The sequence below is a fragment of the Pseudochaenichthys georgianus genome, chromosome 14 (genome assembly GCF_902827115.2).
Source record: "Pseudochaenichthys georgianus chromosome 14, fPseGeo1.2, whole genome shotgun sequence".
NCBI classification, from domain to species: domain Eukaryota; kingdom Metazoa; phylum Chordata; class Actinopteri; order Perciformes; family Channichthyidae; genus Pseudochaenichthys; species Pseudochaenichthys georgianus.
The window spans coordinates 10,978,185-10,994,278 of record NC_047516.1 but is presented as its reverse complement, the minus strand read 5'-3'; the positions used below and the strand labels follow the sequence as shown (position 1 = coordinate 10,994,278).

At 41.6% G+C, this 16,094-nt stretch overlaps 1 protein-coding gene and 1 long non-coding RNA gene across 2 annotated transcripts; both read right to left on the bottom strand.

The window, feature by feature from the left end:
- Positions 1 to 4,697: 4,697 nt before the first annotated feature.
- On the bottom strand, positions 4,698 to 6,065 carry LOC117458603 (tripartite motif-containing protein 16-like). Its single transcript, XM_034099194.2, has one exon. It carries the CDS (start codon positions 6,024 to 6,026, stop codon positions 4,707 to 4,709), a length of 1,320 nt encoding a protein of 439 aa, XP_033955085.2. The 5' UTR covers positions 6,027 to 6,065; the 3' UTR covers positions 4,698 to 4,706.
- Positions 6,066 to 13,929: 7,864 nt separating this feature from the next.
- Positions 13,930 to 14,756, bottom strand: LOC139435063 (uncharacterized). Its single transcript, XR_011644341.1, has 2 exons — positions 14,295 to 14,756; positions 13,930 to 14,077 (listed from the first exon to the last, which is right to left on the bottom strand). It is a non-coding gene; the product is annotated as an uncharacterized lncRNA (long non-coding RNA).
- Between the last annotated feature and the right edge of the window lie 1,338 nt (positions 14,757 to 16,094).

The window sequence follows — 16,094 nt, the reverse complement described above, 5'->3', positions numbered from 1 at the left end:
TTAAAAAAATAGTATAAAATCAAAAGGTGGGTTTTTTGAAAAAAAAAAGCTTTGTGTTAAGTGTAGGGCAGTTAGCTGAGTTCATCAGATGTGTTTTGACATGGGTAGGTGAAAAGGTCAAGCCGCATAATAGATTTATAGCATTTTTTAACATTAAAAAAATAGTATAAAATGAAAAGGTGGGTTTTTTGAAAAAAAGCTTTGTGTTAAGTGTAGGGCAGTTAGCTGAGTTCATCAGATGTGTTTTGACATGTGTAGGTGAAAAGGCCAAGCCGCATAATAGATTTATAGCATTTTTTAACATTAAAAAAATAGTATAAAATGAAAAGGTGGGTTTTTTGAAAAAAAGCTTTGTGTTAAGTGTAGGGCAGTTAGCTGAGTTCATCAGATGTGTTTTGACATGTGTAGGTGAAAAGGCCAAGCCGCATAATAGATTTATAGCATTTTTTAACATTAAAAAAATAGTATAAAATCAAAAGGTGGGTTTTTTGAAAAAAAAAAGCTTTGTGTTAAGTGTAGGGCAGTTAGCTGAGTTCATCAGATGTGTTTTGACATGGGCAGGTGAAAAGGTCAAGCCGCATAATAGATTTATAGGATTGTTTAACACAAAAAAAATAGTATAAAATCAAAAGGTGGGTTTTTTGAAAAAAAAAGCTTTGTGTTATATAGGCGGGCCTTGTATTAACACATCGAAGTTGGTTTGACAAGAAATCGTCCATCGAAGCCAGTGTTAAATAGATTTTTTCGAATGTGTCGAATATCCAACGTCCAATATAAAACCAAATTTACCACGGTACAGGCGCATGTATGCAGCGAACATTTCAAGTTTCCGGGCGACTACTCAGAGTATGATAACACATCAAATGGGATTTATTAAACAACCATTACTTAATGGAGATGCAGTGCCATCGGTCTTTCTGGTGTCATCACCGACCAGGACACCAGTTCGGCCAGTTGAGAAATCGCCCTCTGCAAGTGTGAAGCAACGGAGGACCAGAAGTAGTGCTAGGAGTAAGAATAAGGTATGTTATGGCGCATTTCCATTGTCGCGGGTAGCCCCGTTTAAACGTCCTTTAGCGTCCAGGCCAGGCCAGTTTTTGGTGCCCTTTCCATATAGCGTAGTACCCGCTAGCGGGTATTTTCCCCCAGTTTTTCCGGCCCCATAAAATCGTGGTTCTAGGGCCAGGGACAACGAGGCTGAGTATGCTAAACTAGAGAGGGAATCGCTAGCAAGGGTGGTACTACATGCATACATATCTAGTAATCAAAATCATTGTATCTACTAAGTAGGCCTACATTGGGGTTGTATTGTTTGCCTTTTTAGAAAACTTTATTTTATATTATTTGGGCAGTACATGATATACACAATTGTATTGTTTGCCTGTAGTTGGCCTTTTAATTAATAAAATATTTGAATTTGAAGTTTTGTAGATAGGGATCTTTTGGAATTATCTAGTCTTTGTAATTGTCCGGCGACGTTTCTCAGACTGTCCAGACTGCTTTAATTCTCTAGCTTAAATCAGTAAATGTTCTAAAATGTTTGCTGGGGCCCTGACAATACATTAGCAGACAGGAATGTCAGTATTGCCATCATTTAGACGAGTCCGAACTCAAATACTCCGCCATGTTTTCGTGTGTTTACAAAGTGAACGCATGGAGGACGTCACGACTATCACGTGACTATTGAAAATGGCAGCTGCCTGACGGAATATACAGGTTTGGATAAAAAAGAGCTATAAAATCATTATTTACCGGGGAATATCGCTGATTTCTTCAGGGTATGGTTTAAACATAATGTTTCACTAAATACTGAAGTTTTGATTAATTATCTAATGAGTGGAGCATTCCTTTAACTAACACACAAACCTAAATGTTTTCCCTCTAACTCTATTATAATCTAAACATCCTCTTTAAACATCTCACTTTAAGTGAATAATTAGCAAAGAGACGATTAGCCTCCTGGCTCTGAAAACTGTAATTTTAAGGTACAAGATTGATATAACACATAGTATTTAAAAGTATTATTATAATCTAAAAACATACCTGCAACTGTCAAATTATTGTACTGAAGTAAGAATTACAATATTTGCCTCCAAAATCAAATTGTAGTGGAGTAAAAATATAATAACATGGAAATACTACAAGGACCGCAAAACTGTCCAAAAGTAAAAACAATAGAGTTTAAGTGTTTAATCACTGACAGCTATAATATCTTGTGGCACAGTTTGGCGTATTGGATTATAGAGCAGTATGTTGACGGTTAATTGGAGGTTATTTAAAAAGTGTATTTGCTTCAATACAAGTACTATCGGGCCACTAGGTGGTGCACATGAAATAGAAAAATAAATACTTTTAGTAATCCTGTACATTTGTCTCAACTTTTAGAATGTATTGTATTGTATTGTTTGAATGAGTAAAAATACTTTAAATTGCATTTTAAAGGTGTCACAAAGCCAGTTTCTTAAATGCATTGTAAATTGCTACACATTGATAATGTAAACTTAGTTAATTTATCGTATTTATATAATTTGTTATTCAACTCTGGCAGCAGTTCTCTTTTAATTATAGTTCTTAGGGAGCCACGTTGGATATTTTAATGATGGATTTTTGTTAACTTTATGTCTGACATGACGCCTGTTTTACATTCCTGAGTTTGAATTTTTTTTATACATTCTTTATGTTAGATTGGTTGTTTTTGTTTGTATTACTCGTTTTCAAGGCTTTTTGATGCATATGATGAGAGGGAGGCTAAAGGGATGCTGGCAGGATGCACTGTTTTCTGAGCAGTCCCTCTTTCACAGAAGACGCCTTGGACTGTCACATTATAAAATTCACTGTCACCATGTCACTGATTTCTGAGACATTAACTGTAAATGAGCAACACATCATATTTGTTTTCTTTACCAGGTCAAATATCTGCTTTGAAAAAGGACTTTATCTGTCCTGCTCCATGTTTATGGGAGCCTCAGTTCCACGAGCTTCCGCATGTTAATGTTGCTTTTTAAAAGCTGACACGTGATTGACTTTTATATTCATATTTAAGTCTAACTTGGGTATTTCCTTTTGCACTTAAAAGCACCAAGTCTTTAAATTAACATAAACAACGTTTATTTTGTGAACATTCAACAGCGTTAGCTCCCAGGAGGTGTTGCTGGTGGAACAGGGGCTAGTTTCTCTACCACTCATTTCTGTAAATCCATACAATCTTTCATCTGCAGATCTTGGTCCTTATTTTGATGTTAATTAATATTCCCAAAAATGTCTTCGGCTTTTAGGAAAGACAGCTCAAAAGATAACTAATAAACAAAAACAAAAAAAACAAGGTAAAATAATCATTGGTAGCTGGATAATGTGTAAACCAAATCCTGGTGATCAAATCTTTGTTGGATTTGGCATCTTTTGTGTTCATGTGATTTTAATTAAGATTTCCTTACCTGTAAAAGTAATTATTAATTTAACTTAGGACATGGAAATAATCCCCAGGAAAAATTGTAATCTTATTAGGAAGACTGATGAAAGAAAAATAATTGAGATACAAATGTTAATAGTACAGAGACATTGTTTGACATGGTTAAGATGTGGGTAACAAATAAAGCAGGACTTTAACATCTGAACATCACAACACTTTTGTCCTATTATCGGAGATATTCGTTTTTCTGGACTGTTGCCAGACTTGTTTTAAAGAGTGAATACATTCACTGTAATGACTGATTTTGTCAGCATGTAAAGAGTCACCTCAGAGCACCCTGTGTACGTCTGTTTCACTGAGTAGCTCTGAGCTCTTATTTAACCCTCCTATTGTCTTCGTTTCCCCCCCCTTATTTTGGTGTTCACAATAAAGCAACACATGGTATGTTGTCTGAAGGTGATGATTTCCCAAACTTTAACTCACCTATCGAGTGTTTTTGAGACAATGTGAAGCCTGTAAAGCTTTCTATAATTCCTAATTTCTTTTATTCCTGCATGATTGTTGTGGAATGTTCAAAAGTTGTGTAATAAATCAGAAAATGACACTTTGAAATATGGTCTTGAAATGTTTTCCTTTGCAAAAGAACCAGCATTTCACAAATAGGGTTTATCTGACTGAATTATCTACATACTTACTGAAATATCTTAAAAACTGAATGACTGATACTCAGTAGAAAAAAAGGGACAAAAGTAATTTTTTGTATAAATTATAGAAGTTTGCTGTTAAATGGTGACAACTCATCGATGTATTCATTTATTTGTACAGATTTGAACATATACTTTTTACAAATGATTCCTAAAACGTGTTACAATGTAAAGACAGATGAATTTACCCATAAAAAGATGATCAGCAAGCTGTTTTTCACAAGTTACATTTAAATTGTACCCATACTTTTGCGGTCACAACAAAATAGATGGAATTTGTATTATCAGAACTAGAGCAACATAGAATGCAGTACAGACACCATTATGTGTCATACTAAATTATATTTTACATATTATAAAGAATCCAAATACATTCATACATTACACCTGTTTATACAAAATTTGATTAGACATTTTGTAAATGTTGTACTTTTCCAAGCATAATATGTAATGAAAATGTTGAGAAAATATAACGTACAAATCTTCAACTTCAACAAACAAGTTCCATATTTTATGCAAATAAAAATAAAAATACACAGACAAATCAAACCCAGTCCTGGTTTCACTCTGTAAGTCAGTATTTAAACTTCCACCTACTTCAGCTCACACAACTCAGCTGAGCTTCCAGGATTGTGTGGAAGCCAAAACCCAGGATAGAGAGGCTGAGTGACGGTGGTCTGCTCTCTGTGGAGGAGGGTCATGGTGTCAGAGACGCTGTAGTAAGAGAGAGAACCAGCTCTGTGATCCAGGTACACTCCTATTCTGGAGGACTGAGGGACTGAGACGGGAGTAGGAATATTGCTAGGGAAGAATGTATATTTACCACCACTGATGCAATCTAATGCCCAAGATTTGTTATTGAATCCAAATCCACATTGATTAATTGTCCCAGTTATGTTAATATCTTTGTATGCCACTGCTATCAAAGCTCTCCCGCTCCACTCCACCTCCCAGTAACAACGTCCAGTTAGACCCTCTGTACTCAGGACCTGACAATACTCAACAAATCTGTCTGGATGAGCAGAATATGACTGATCTACTTTCATTAGTGTGGCTTTCCTGTTCCTGTCACTCAATGACAACCGCCTCTGTGCTGTATTTGGATACAATGTGATTTGACGAGAATATTTCCTGAATTCAGCTCTGGTTCTGGGCTCTGCTTGGGTCATTAAAATGTCCACTCCAGTCACTGCCAGAGAGATGTTTTCCCACTCCTCAGTCACAAAACCCTGCAGTTTATCTCTGGTCTTTGACACCGCCGTGGTCACATCCTCAAATAAGCGCAGAGGACAGATATCAATGCTGGGTAAGTGTTCAGACTCACTCAGACGTGACAGTGAGGGGTAGTTGTTTAGGAAATGCAGGTGGTCCTCGGTGTGAGAGAGCTGCAGCAGCTCAGCGTCTTTCCTCCGCAGCTCAGTGACCTCCTGCTGCTGCTTCTCCTCGAGATCTTGAGCTTGACTCACTTGGGTTTTCTGCTGGGATCTGATCTTCTGCTTCACCTCAGAGCTTATTTTCTCAATGAGATGAATAAACTCAGTGAAGATCTTCTCACTGTCCCTCACTGCTTCATCAGCAGAGCGATTGATAGCCTCCACCCTCTGTTGAAGCGCCTTGACGTCTTTCTCTCTGTCCTGGGCTCTCTGTTGGACTTTTTCCCGGCTCACCCCGAGCTCCTTCTGCCTGTCAGCCCTCTCTGCTGCAGCGGAGACGGTGTCATGGCCTTTGTGGTCATCCATGGAGCAGAGATAACAGATGCACTGCTGATCAGTGCGGCAGAAAATCTTCATCACCTCGTCATGACGAGAGCAGATGTTCTCCTGAAGCTTTGAGGTGGCTGCAACCAACTTGTGTTTCTTTAATGGAGCTACATCAAAGTGAGGTTGGAGGTGTTGCTCACAGAAAGAGGCCATACACACCAGACAGGACTTGAAGGCTTTCAGCTTCACCCCGGAGCAGAAATCACAGACCACGTCTCCAGGTTTTGCAATGGAAAGATCAGGTGAAGCATCTTGAAGCCCTACTTTCTTCAGTTCCTCCACTAACTCTGTGAGCATGGTACTTTTCACCAGGGCAGGCCTCGGTGTGAAGCTCTGCCTGCACTGTGGGCAGCTGGCGCGGCAACAATTCTAACTCAATAGCCGAATATAATACATTAACCGTGCTTTACCTGAACCTCATCATGACACTAGAGAGGACGGCAGGAATGTAATTTCCTGTGTTCAGTGAATGCAACAGAGGCAAGACACCAGACCAATCACCAGAGAGTTGCATGGAAATATTATTATAATTATTGGCTGACAGGTACCTATCCTGTGACAATGTTTAAACTGTCAGTCGGACTCTGAGTTTTTGAAGGTACATAAGAAAATGTTTCCTTAAAAAAGACGACAATTCTCAAGTGGTGGCTCACACAACAACCCCAGAGCCACCACTTGCGCCAGGTAAACAAGGTATGTAAATGTCAGTACACTTCCAAGTTATGCGAACATGTAAGCAAAGCATAAATTACAGTTACTTGTTGACAATACTTTGAATCGCGCGGGTAAGCTAAACCGTTAGCAAGTAGCTATAGCTAGCCAGAGACATTAAATTAACACTTTGTCATACAATATAAATGTTATGTTTTCTAGCGTTATCTGGTGATTTCAAAGAAAGCTCTCTGGAAAATGTTGACTTACTGTCAGTGTTCGACATGAAGCTAGAAGCTACCTTACATTACACAGTCATAGCAGGGAAGTGATTTGTAAAATATCCATAAAGAAAAAGAAAATCTGTTTACAGTTCTGTCTCATATTGGTGTTGAAAGATGTATTTATAGATCTCTTCATTTTGCTCTCAAAGTGCACCAGATTGATGCTTTTAACTTCAATATTTAAAAGAAAATCTATAGGAGGTGAGGACCCTGTGGGCCATCTAAGCTAATTTACAGATGGCCCTGAGCCCGCAGCTCTGCACGATCCCCTCAAGCGGTGAGTGGAACAAAACACACACTTCAGGTTAGAATATCACACGTAGCTATTTTAATTACCTCTCAAACTACCTAAAATAGTTATAGATATGTTTAGTTTTACTGTCGGGTCACTCATTACTGGATCCGAGAGCTGCATGATACTGGCATAATAGATTGCCCGATAGGGCAACCAGCAGGTGTACTGTGTGCGTGTGGGGAGTGTTGCAGTAGAAAATTCCACTGTAGCGCCCGGTACCTTAATGTACCTATGAACTGTGGGCTAAGCCCCGAATATTTCCAGGTCCAGGAAATGCCCCTGGTTTAGCAGTAGGGCCTGGCTCATTTCGTGGCATCTGCAGGCAGTGGCAAGTACTTCCGGCATCTGCCACAGAGGCCATTACTCCGTGGCCTCTGTGGCATGTACTTCCGGCATCTGCCACAGATGCCACTACTTGCCGAGAGGGGTCTGCCTGCAGACCTCCACTCTCAGGACAGTTCCAGTGCAGACCTCCACTCTCAGGACACCTCGGTTGCGTTCCGATAATCCAAAAATCAGCTCCTAAATTCTAACCCTATCTCCTATTCCTTGACCTCTGAGTGAAACGTCACGGGGTTAAGGGATAGTGGATAGGAGAATTCAAAAGGACTTAGGAGAAGAGACTTTAGAGAATCCGAATGCACTTTCACTATCCGACGTATTTATGATGCGCCAGCGGACGTCATGAATGTGCTTCTGCTGCTGTGGGGAAACTACAGTTTTATCTACAGCGGACTACAACATGGATGTTCAATAAGAACCACGGACTACTGTAAACTCATCTAGAGACTCTGCACCGTGCTCTGATGCTGTTGTTTTATGCTTTATGAACGTGGACAACAGAGAAACATATTCTTCATGACCAAAGTTGGAATTGAAATAAAAAAGGAAAGTGAAACTTATGCTCGTCACCCTCTCCCTCCGGTCCACATTAATTCTTTCACACACAGTGACGTCACGAGCTACCCACAATGCAACGCGCGCCATAGATATATATATATATATATATATATATATATATAAATACGCCATTTTCCTGGAGGTGCTAATATCCTGGTGGTGCTTATATAAACAGCTAGCTAACATAGCCAGGCAGAGCGCACTAGGTTTTTTTTCTGAATTAACGACTGAAGAAATCGCTGTATGTCTTCGGATTACATCTCTGGACTTGAGGGGTGTGCTCTAGGTCGTCACCAGCGTAAAGCTGTGTGGGTTGTCCGATTGCCTGCAGATGTATGGAAAAACGACTCTCGAAAAAGATTTTGGCAGCATCTACGTCTATCTTCTGGAAACACCAGGTGAATACCCCACTTGTCACAATAATATTATCAATAGTATATGTGGTATTTTAGAGTTGACTATATTGATTAAAGAGCCTGTGACACGGTTTTCCCCCATCATCCAAACCCATCAATTTGAGTACATATTGTCCCCTTGAAAACCGTTACTGAACTGATTTTGGATATTTGTACTTTGATAACCATTAATCTGCCTTCAATGTTGACAATTTTCTGGATCTTCTCGCGGATTCTTCAAGTCCCGCCAAATGATGGGTGACGTCATTGCGGGCACAGCGCTCCAGCTGCACCGTCCAGGATCCCAGCATCTGCATGTAAACCTTTATATATATATACAGTCAGATGTAAACGCACGACGGCGCACACAGCAGCAAGCTCAGACAGCGATGACAGGTTAATGTTGAACGTGTCTGAGAGCTCATATGAGGCTGAAGGATCGGTTTATGTTGTATCTGTTAGAAGTTTAGGAATGAGGTGCGTCAATATGGGCGATCATATGGTCATGTAGCCAGTGGTGGAATGGGACTAAAAATCATCCCGGGACTCTCGACCGGCCCACTTCGGTACCGCTAGTAAATTGTCAACGGGGGAAGTGGGGGATGTAGATAGTAAATGTAAATATGTAAATATTTGTGTCACTGCATCCTGGTAAAATACAAATATAATGTCTGTGTCTTTGACATTAGCGCTGCTCGCCACCTGTGCCCTGTACTACGAAGCCAGTTCAACAGACCCTGGATATGTTTGAGTAACAAACAAACTAACAAACAAGATATCGCTAAGCGGTCCTACGACGCTGGTTATCAACTCGGTAAATCAAGCCAGGGTTTCTCTCTCCAGCTGAGAGCGCGTTCACGTCTAAGACACGAGTGGATCTGACTTTAATTACATTTGTCTCGAGTGTTTCGTCAACATAATGTGTTAAATAATACTTCTGCATCCAGTCTGTGACACTGTGAGTGTTGCACGGCCAGATGAGGCTGGAGAAGCTGACTCAGATAAGGAAATATATGATATATTATGATATTATATGATCGATGATCTGATTGATGATGTAATATGAATGATAAGTGCGACACGTCGGCGTCTTCTCTGCATACGGCAGTTTAAACTGTATTTCCTTTATCCTGTAATATGACTTGAGAGATTTAAACTCCGCACACTGAGTGGATCTCTTTTCTATAGACGCCGGAGGCGGGCAGCGTCAGGTAAAAGAAGTTATTTAGCCTTCTCAAACCTGAGCCTCACGCGCCGCCTATGGGGGATGTGCTAGTTACTTATCCGACCGGCCCACTTCGGTACCGGCCCATCGGGATTCGTCCCGATGGCCAGTCCGCCACTGCACCCAGCCCACGTAAATTGTCAACGGGGGGAGCCTCGCTGCGGGGAAACGGTGGACCTAGTGTCCCGATCGGAGTGGGAATAATAATAATAATCCGTGCATTTTATCCATTAATTTCCCCAACATTGTGGTAAAAAAACCACACGTTTAATCCATGTTGTTGGTGTACTACAACTACAAAAAGCATCGGTTTGTTTTCTCATCAGGAAATGCAGACCGGCTCAAACAAACTATTTTTAATCATCATCCTCACTCATCATTTAATGTATCATATGTTCGCCGAATTGACATGAAAGCACTAATAAATGTAGTTTCATCCACTTGAGTTTACAACCACAAAAATAATCGATTTGTTTTTATATCACATCCGACGGGAGGAAATTCAGCAGCTCTCACTCCCGATTTTTAATCCTAATGTAATCATCATCTTCACCACGATCATTTATGTTTATGTCGCCGAATTGACATGAAAGCACTGACAAATATGAATATACTGTAGTCAACTTCATTAAAACGTTATTAACGTGCCTAATCTCAGTAATTCACCATTTCTACGCATGACAACACACTTTGTCCGTGTTTGGCTCTCGAAGCGTTCCCGCATTGATGCCACTTCCGGCTTCCCCCAAAACTTCAAAATGAGTCAAGGAATTTCCCCGCGATGTTCGAAATTATTGATATTTAACGGAACGGTATCGCTTTTTCTTTTTTAAACTGACGGTTCGAGATTACTAGTAGCCCAATATTTCATTGCACAACAGTTGTTGGGATGGTGTCACAGGCTCTTTAAGGCAATAGACTATGATATTCTGCTTGCACCTCGCGTGAAATGGCGCATACCGGAAGTCCGGTGTCGCCCTCGGCCCAAAATCCGTATGTGTGTGTGAAAGAATACAAATGATCCCAATACGTATGATTGTATGAAAATATCTTAAAATCAATACAAATGTATTTATTATAAACGTTAGTGCTTACCATCTATCACTGTGTATATCACCATTCATCTTTTTAAAAGTTGAACAAACCCCACACAGCTCAGTAAAGACTGTGAAATGTTGACTTTATTTGATAATTTCAGTAAAAACTAACGTTCATATTTCTCTTTTTGATTATAATACTGATGAACGAACGTTCAGAAAAAAGCACTTTGGCAACTTACCACATACGTTATAAAATGCTTAAAGGCCCTACACACCAAGCAGTCACCAGAGGACTAGCCGACGCTGAAGTCGGCTGTTGCCTGGCCGTGTTCTCCTGCGTTTTGGCCATGTGTCGCACGGGAACACACCGCACCGACTTCAGTGCGTGAGTGGCAATAACTCTCCTTACCAGCAGGCGGCGGTAGTGTGTATTCGTCATTCAAAAGAGGCAACAACCGGAAGACAGAGAAGAAGAAGAGTATCTTTTCTCCGTAATATCATACAGAGCTGGCCTCTCCTGGATCAAGGTGATGAGCAGGTCTTCGTTTGCATCATTCCAGATCGCCATGATGAGATGAAAATGAATAGCAGTCTGTGTGTGCCTTCTTAAATCGTTTGTTTACGTCCCTCACTTCTGCTTCGCTTCTCATGCACTGATTTGCTAGCTGAACAGCCAATCAGAGTGATTATTTGGTCCGACTGCCAGACCCGATGCATGGCCGATTCAACATGTTGAATCGGCCATGCATCGGGTCTGGCAGTCCAAATAAGGCGTGTCACGGTCGACGGTGCGGGACACACCAACCTGACTACGGCGCCGCGAATGCCCGACAGCCTCTGACGGCCTCTGACTCCCAAAATCGGGTTGGTGTGTCAGGGCCTTAATAAGCACCGTAACTTTCATGATATCATTTCTCGGTCATAATCGATTGTTTCCGTGAACGGCCGACTGTTGAGTGACGGCAAATGCTGCGTCTGCAATGCATTGTGGGGCAGCATTTTCTCCTCTCCTTTCGGTTAGGGAGGTCCAGTGGTTCCTAAGCTAAAGGAGGTTATAAAGGAAGTTTGAAACCTCCTTTCCTTTCATTTGGAGAATTGGAACGGCACTTATCATGACTGCCACTGAGGGACTTCCGGGTCATTTCACTTGGTTAGGAAGGTTCCTAAGCTAAATGGACTATTGGAACGCAACCATGGTGTTTATTATATCTATGACCTCCACTGTCAGTACAGGAAGTGACGATTCTGACGCGTTTTTTTTCCCGCCCACCGAAGGACTCGTTTGATGGAAGTTTTCAAATCACAATGGAGACTCATCACGGAGGTGATGAGTCCGCCCACTGTGCACTTTGGGTCGGCCTTGGTCAAGCCCTTTTGACCCCCCCAGCTTGGTTCTCGTAAAAGTTTTTCGCTCAAATGACACCATGGAGGAATGTAACGGGAGTTGACAGGGGACTCTGCCCACCTCACGAGTGCCTATTTTCTGACACTTTTTTTCACTTTTCCCCGGTTTTATTTTTTAATTTTTTTTGGCTATTTCACCCGGTTTCTACCGGGGACATTGCCCGGTCTCATCCATATATTAATGGATTTTGACAATTTGTGTTGCATTTTTCTCCTCTCCTCTCACGGTACGTCCACACAGCAGCCGACGAATATTCCACCGCTTCCAACGCTTCTCTGCCCATTGACTTTGAATGGGGATGACGTCACTTTGCCTCGCTTTTCGCCGAACTGCATTGTGGGGGAGCGAAGCGAAGATTTCCAGGATTCAAAAGTTGAGCAATGTTCAACTTTTGAAGCTGAGCTGGAAGCGTCAGCCAATCAAATCACGTTTATGCAAATCTGACAGTAGAAGCGCTAGCCAATCAAACCGTGAGTAAGCAGGGAGAACCAGACCGCAGTTCATTTCCTCATATTCCAAACGAGAAATTACGGTAGCAAATCACCCGGTTCTTTACGACCAGAACTATTAACGGGATACAAACCGGAGGAACTGGTAGGTTTTCGCCTGTTTGGGGAGTTTATATATATATTGCTCGCATAAAATCCCCGGGGTTTTTTGCTTTGTATGTCGGGGGCGGGAGATTCATGTGATTGGTTGTTGGTCGCGTTGCTCGCAAAAAATCCCCAAGCTTTCAGACACGCCCAGCTCCAAGATTTTTGAAAAGCTGCTGTGTGGACGTACCGTCACTGATCGAATGGCAAACGCGACTCACTGTCTAGTGCCGGTGCTCTGGCGGTCGGTTCCTCCGAACTGCGGGTTCGACTCTGATGGCCGGGAGGGTGTGCTGCGTTGGGGTGGGGGACTTCCCCCACTCTGCGTGTCTCTTCCTTCCCGGGCCGGCCGATATGAAGCGTGACCAAGACGCACCGTCCAGGGGTCCCACGGGTCCCGCAGCGGGGTGGAGGTTCCCAGCTGGAACCTCCCCACGCCCGCCGCGGTGCACCCGACAAACACGGTTGTTTCTCGAACCTTCCACTGTTGTCTAGCGGGTGTAACTAAAATACAAGATGTCGTATTTATATAAATATATATCTATATAGATAATAAGCAATAAGTGTCAGTACGATTTTATTTTGTATTTGCGTGCATTTCCTGTTCGGAAAGTGGCGCTGTGGCTGTACTGATAGTAACAACAATACAAGGTGTCCGTATATATCTATATATCTATCTATATATATTAGTGCTGTCAAAATTATCGCGTTAACGGCGGTAATTAAGTTTTTGAATTAATTTAACGCATGTGCAGAATGGCCCGCCCCATATGTGCCACCAGTGGCAGCGCCAGGGTATGGCTGGGGTAGGCTACACCCATACCAAGAAATGGCTTAGCCCCACTTTGAAAAACGATGTTAAAGTAAGCAAAATAAAGTCTGCCAACTCGCGCGGAGTAAATTGCACAGACAGCAGTTAGTAAGATTGATTTCAGTAGCCACGGTTTTGAAAACTTTTGTCACGTAGTGATCGTCTTCTCAATAGAATAGAACTACCTCACTCATTTCTTTCATTCATCACGGTTCAGTAAACTAAGTGACACATGAACCAGTTTAATAATTATAATAACGTAGGATTGAAACTGTAGGAGGCTCTTAAAAGAGCCGTTGTGTTTGGGTGTGCTGGTCTCAGGTCAGTCTAAGCCCTCTCTCCGCGGATGCGGCGCGCCAGCTGGATGTCCTTGGGCATGATGGCGACCCTCTTTGCTTGGTTCATCTTACTGGGGGCAGCTACATGGATGTCGGTGCAGTCCACAATCATTGTGCAGTTGAAGGCAGAATGAATTTATTATTGACTCCGAATGAAGCACAACTTCATGTCATACAATACATTGACTTTGTTTGTAATTGTGTAAAAAAATAAAGCATTGATTAGCAAGCAGGACCTGCAGGAACAGAGCACGGTGATGGATGGAGCTGGGAAGAGAGAAGAATAAAGAAAACAGATCAACTTCATTATCGGATATTAAAAATTCAATTTCAAAACAAGTTGCCACTCCTACAGTTTTCTAGTATGTAAAGATGATTTCACATGACCTATGCAAAATATCACACAATACATGTGTGTCTCTGGGGGTGCATTGTGCCTTTGATGTATATAAATAATATACCATAACCAAATACTATTACGTACAGTGGAAATCAGGTTGCCAGAGCAGGTCAGTCCAGTGTGCATGTTCCTCAGGGTCTCAGCAGTTACAGGTGAGGGAAAGGAAATAAAAGAGAAAAAGGTCAGTAACAACACAGAATTATCTCTTTTAATAATGTTCTCTCAGTAATCACTCAACTACTGTCTTTCCAACAAACAGATTGACTCACTATCATCACAATGAAACACGTCCAGAAGAATGGACCACAGATGGAAATTAGCTATTAGCTATAATCTGGCATATTGCATCTCTTCTCTTTGCTGAGATTAATGTTTTTGTATGCATGGTCCTTCTATAAATAAATAAATGTCATGCAAAGCTGCCTGCCTGCCTTCCTTCCTTCGACTCTCCCTGAACTGCCTGATCTTTTAATGTTCAATGTTAACCATTTGAGCAGATAGCATTAAGTAGAAAAGATCGCAGATGCTAATCTGCCGTTAGCCTACCTCCCGCCCCCTTAGCACCTGGTGGAGTCTCATAATCAGTTATGAGATCTTCTTCTTCTTCTTCGCTTTAATTACGAGTCGCAACCACTTGGAGCATTATCGCCTGTGACATCACTTACGCGAGCCAGAATGGGATTTGGGATTTGTAGTCTTTGTAGTCGCGTATTTTTCATAGTCTTATATTTCAACAGTAGTACGACAAAATGTGACTTTTTTGACATGGAACTTATTGTTTAAGATTGACAAACATCATATGTGTAGTTTGTGGCACAATTCAAACGGGATCAAAAGATACGTTTTCTCTCTCCATTGAATTCAATGTTAATTTTTCGCTTCCGGGGTCCCATGGGCCGGAAGTAGATGGGCGTGACTTCGCCTCTCTATACTCTGCTCTGGCTCTTTTTCTCCCTCCCCGAGGGAAGCGTTTGCTCCCGCTGCTGTAATTCAATGCAATCCCTCCCTCGCTGTAATTCTCTCCGGTAGTCCACCAGTAGATGACAAACACCCTCCTCTCCGGCTCTTCCAAGGAACGAGGGGACCGTGCGGCAGAGTTTCAGTTAGATTTTTATTTCGCCGGTCAACATGTCCGTTAAAGTTTAAATCTTCCGGACAAAATTAGAAAAGTGCCGGTCAAAGGTCTTCTTTGTTATTTATTGAGCTTTAAAACAAATGAATAACGACTCTATATAATAATAATAATATAAGAATAAAACACGGAGGACGGAGATCTCTTTTTCTCCTCCTCTTCTCCCCGCTGCAGCCCAGCAGCTGATCTCAAAGCACGCTCCCCTCTCCTGCAGGGGGGCGTGGTCAGGTGCAGCTCACAGAATCAGCCCCCTGCAAAAACAGCGCTGGAAAGAGCAAATAGAGCGAAATGAGGCATGGCTAAAATGCAGGATCTGTTTGTTATTTTGAAAGAAAAACTGTTTATATACTTTATATAGGTATGTCCCTACAATATATTGTTCAAATATAGCATGATATGTCCCCTTTAAGGTATTATTAAGGTAGGGTTAATGTTGCTCTCAAAGTGCACCAGATTGATGCTTTTAACTTCAATATTTAAAAAAAAAAAAAAAATCTTCCCGGGGGAGCATGCCCCCGGACCCCCCTAGAGGAGGTGACAACCCCCCTAAAGGATGTTTGGTCCACCCCCCACTTGTACAAAAAATAGCACTTTACCCCTGCACCCCTCCCCCAATAACTCCTGGGCTAAGCCCCGGATCTCCTACAATCCTAAATCCGCCTCTGACCCTCTACCACACAAAACACCATTTATATAAACACCTATCATGACAGGGCACCCACAGCCAAGTAACAATTACAAATGAATGAAGT

Coding starts and splice junctions, on each gene's coding strand:
- LOC117458603 (XM_034099194.2), bottom strand. CDS start 6,026: ATGGCCTCTTTCTGTGAGCAACACCTCCAACCTCACTTTGATGTAGCT.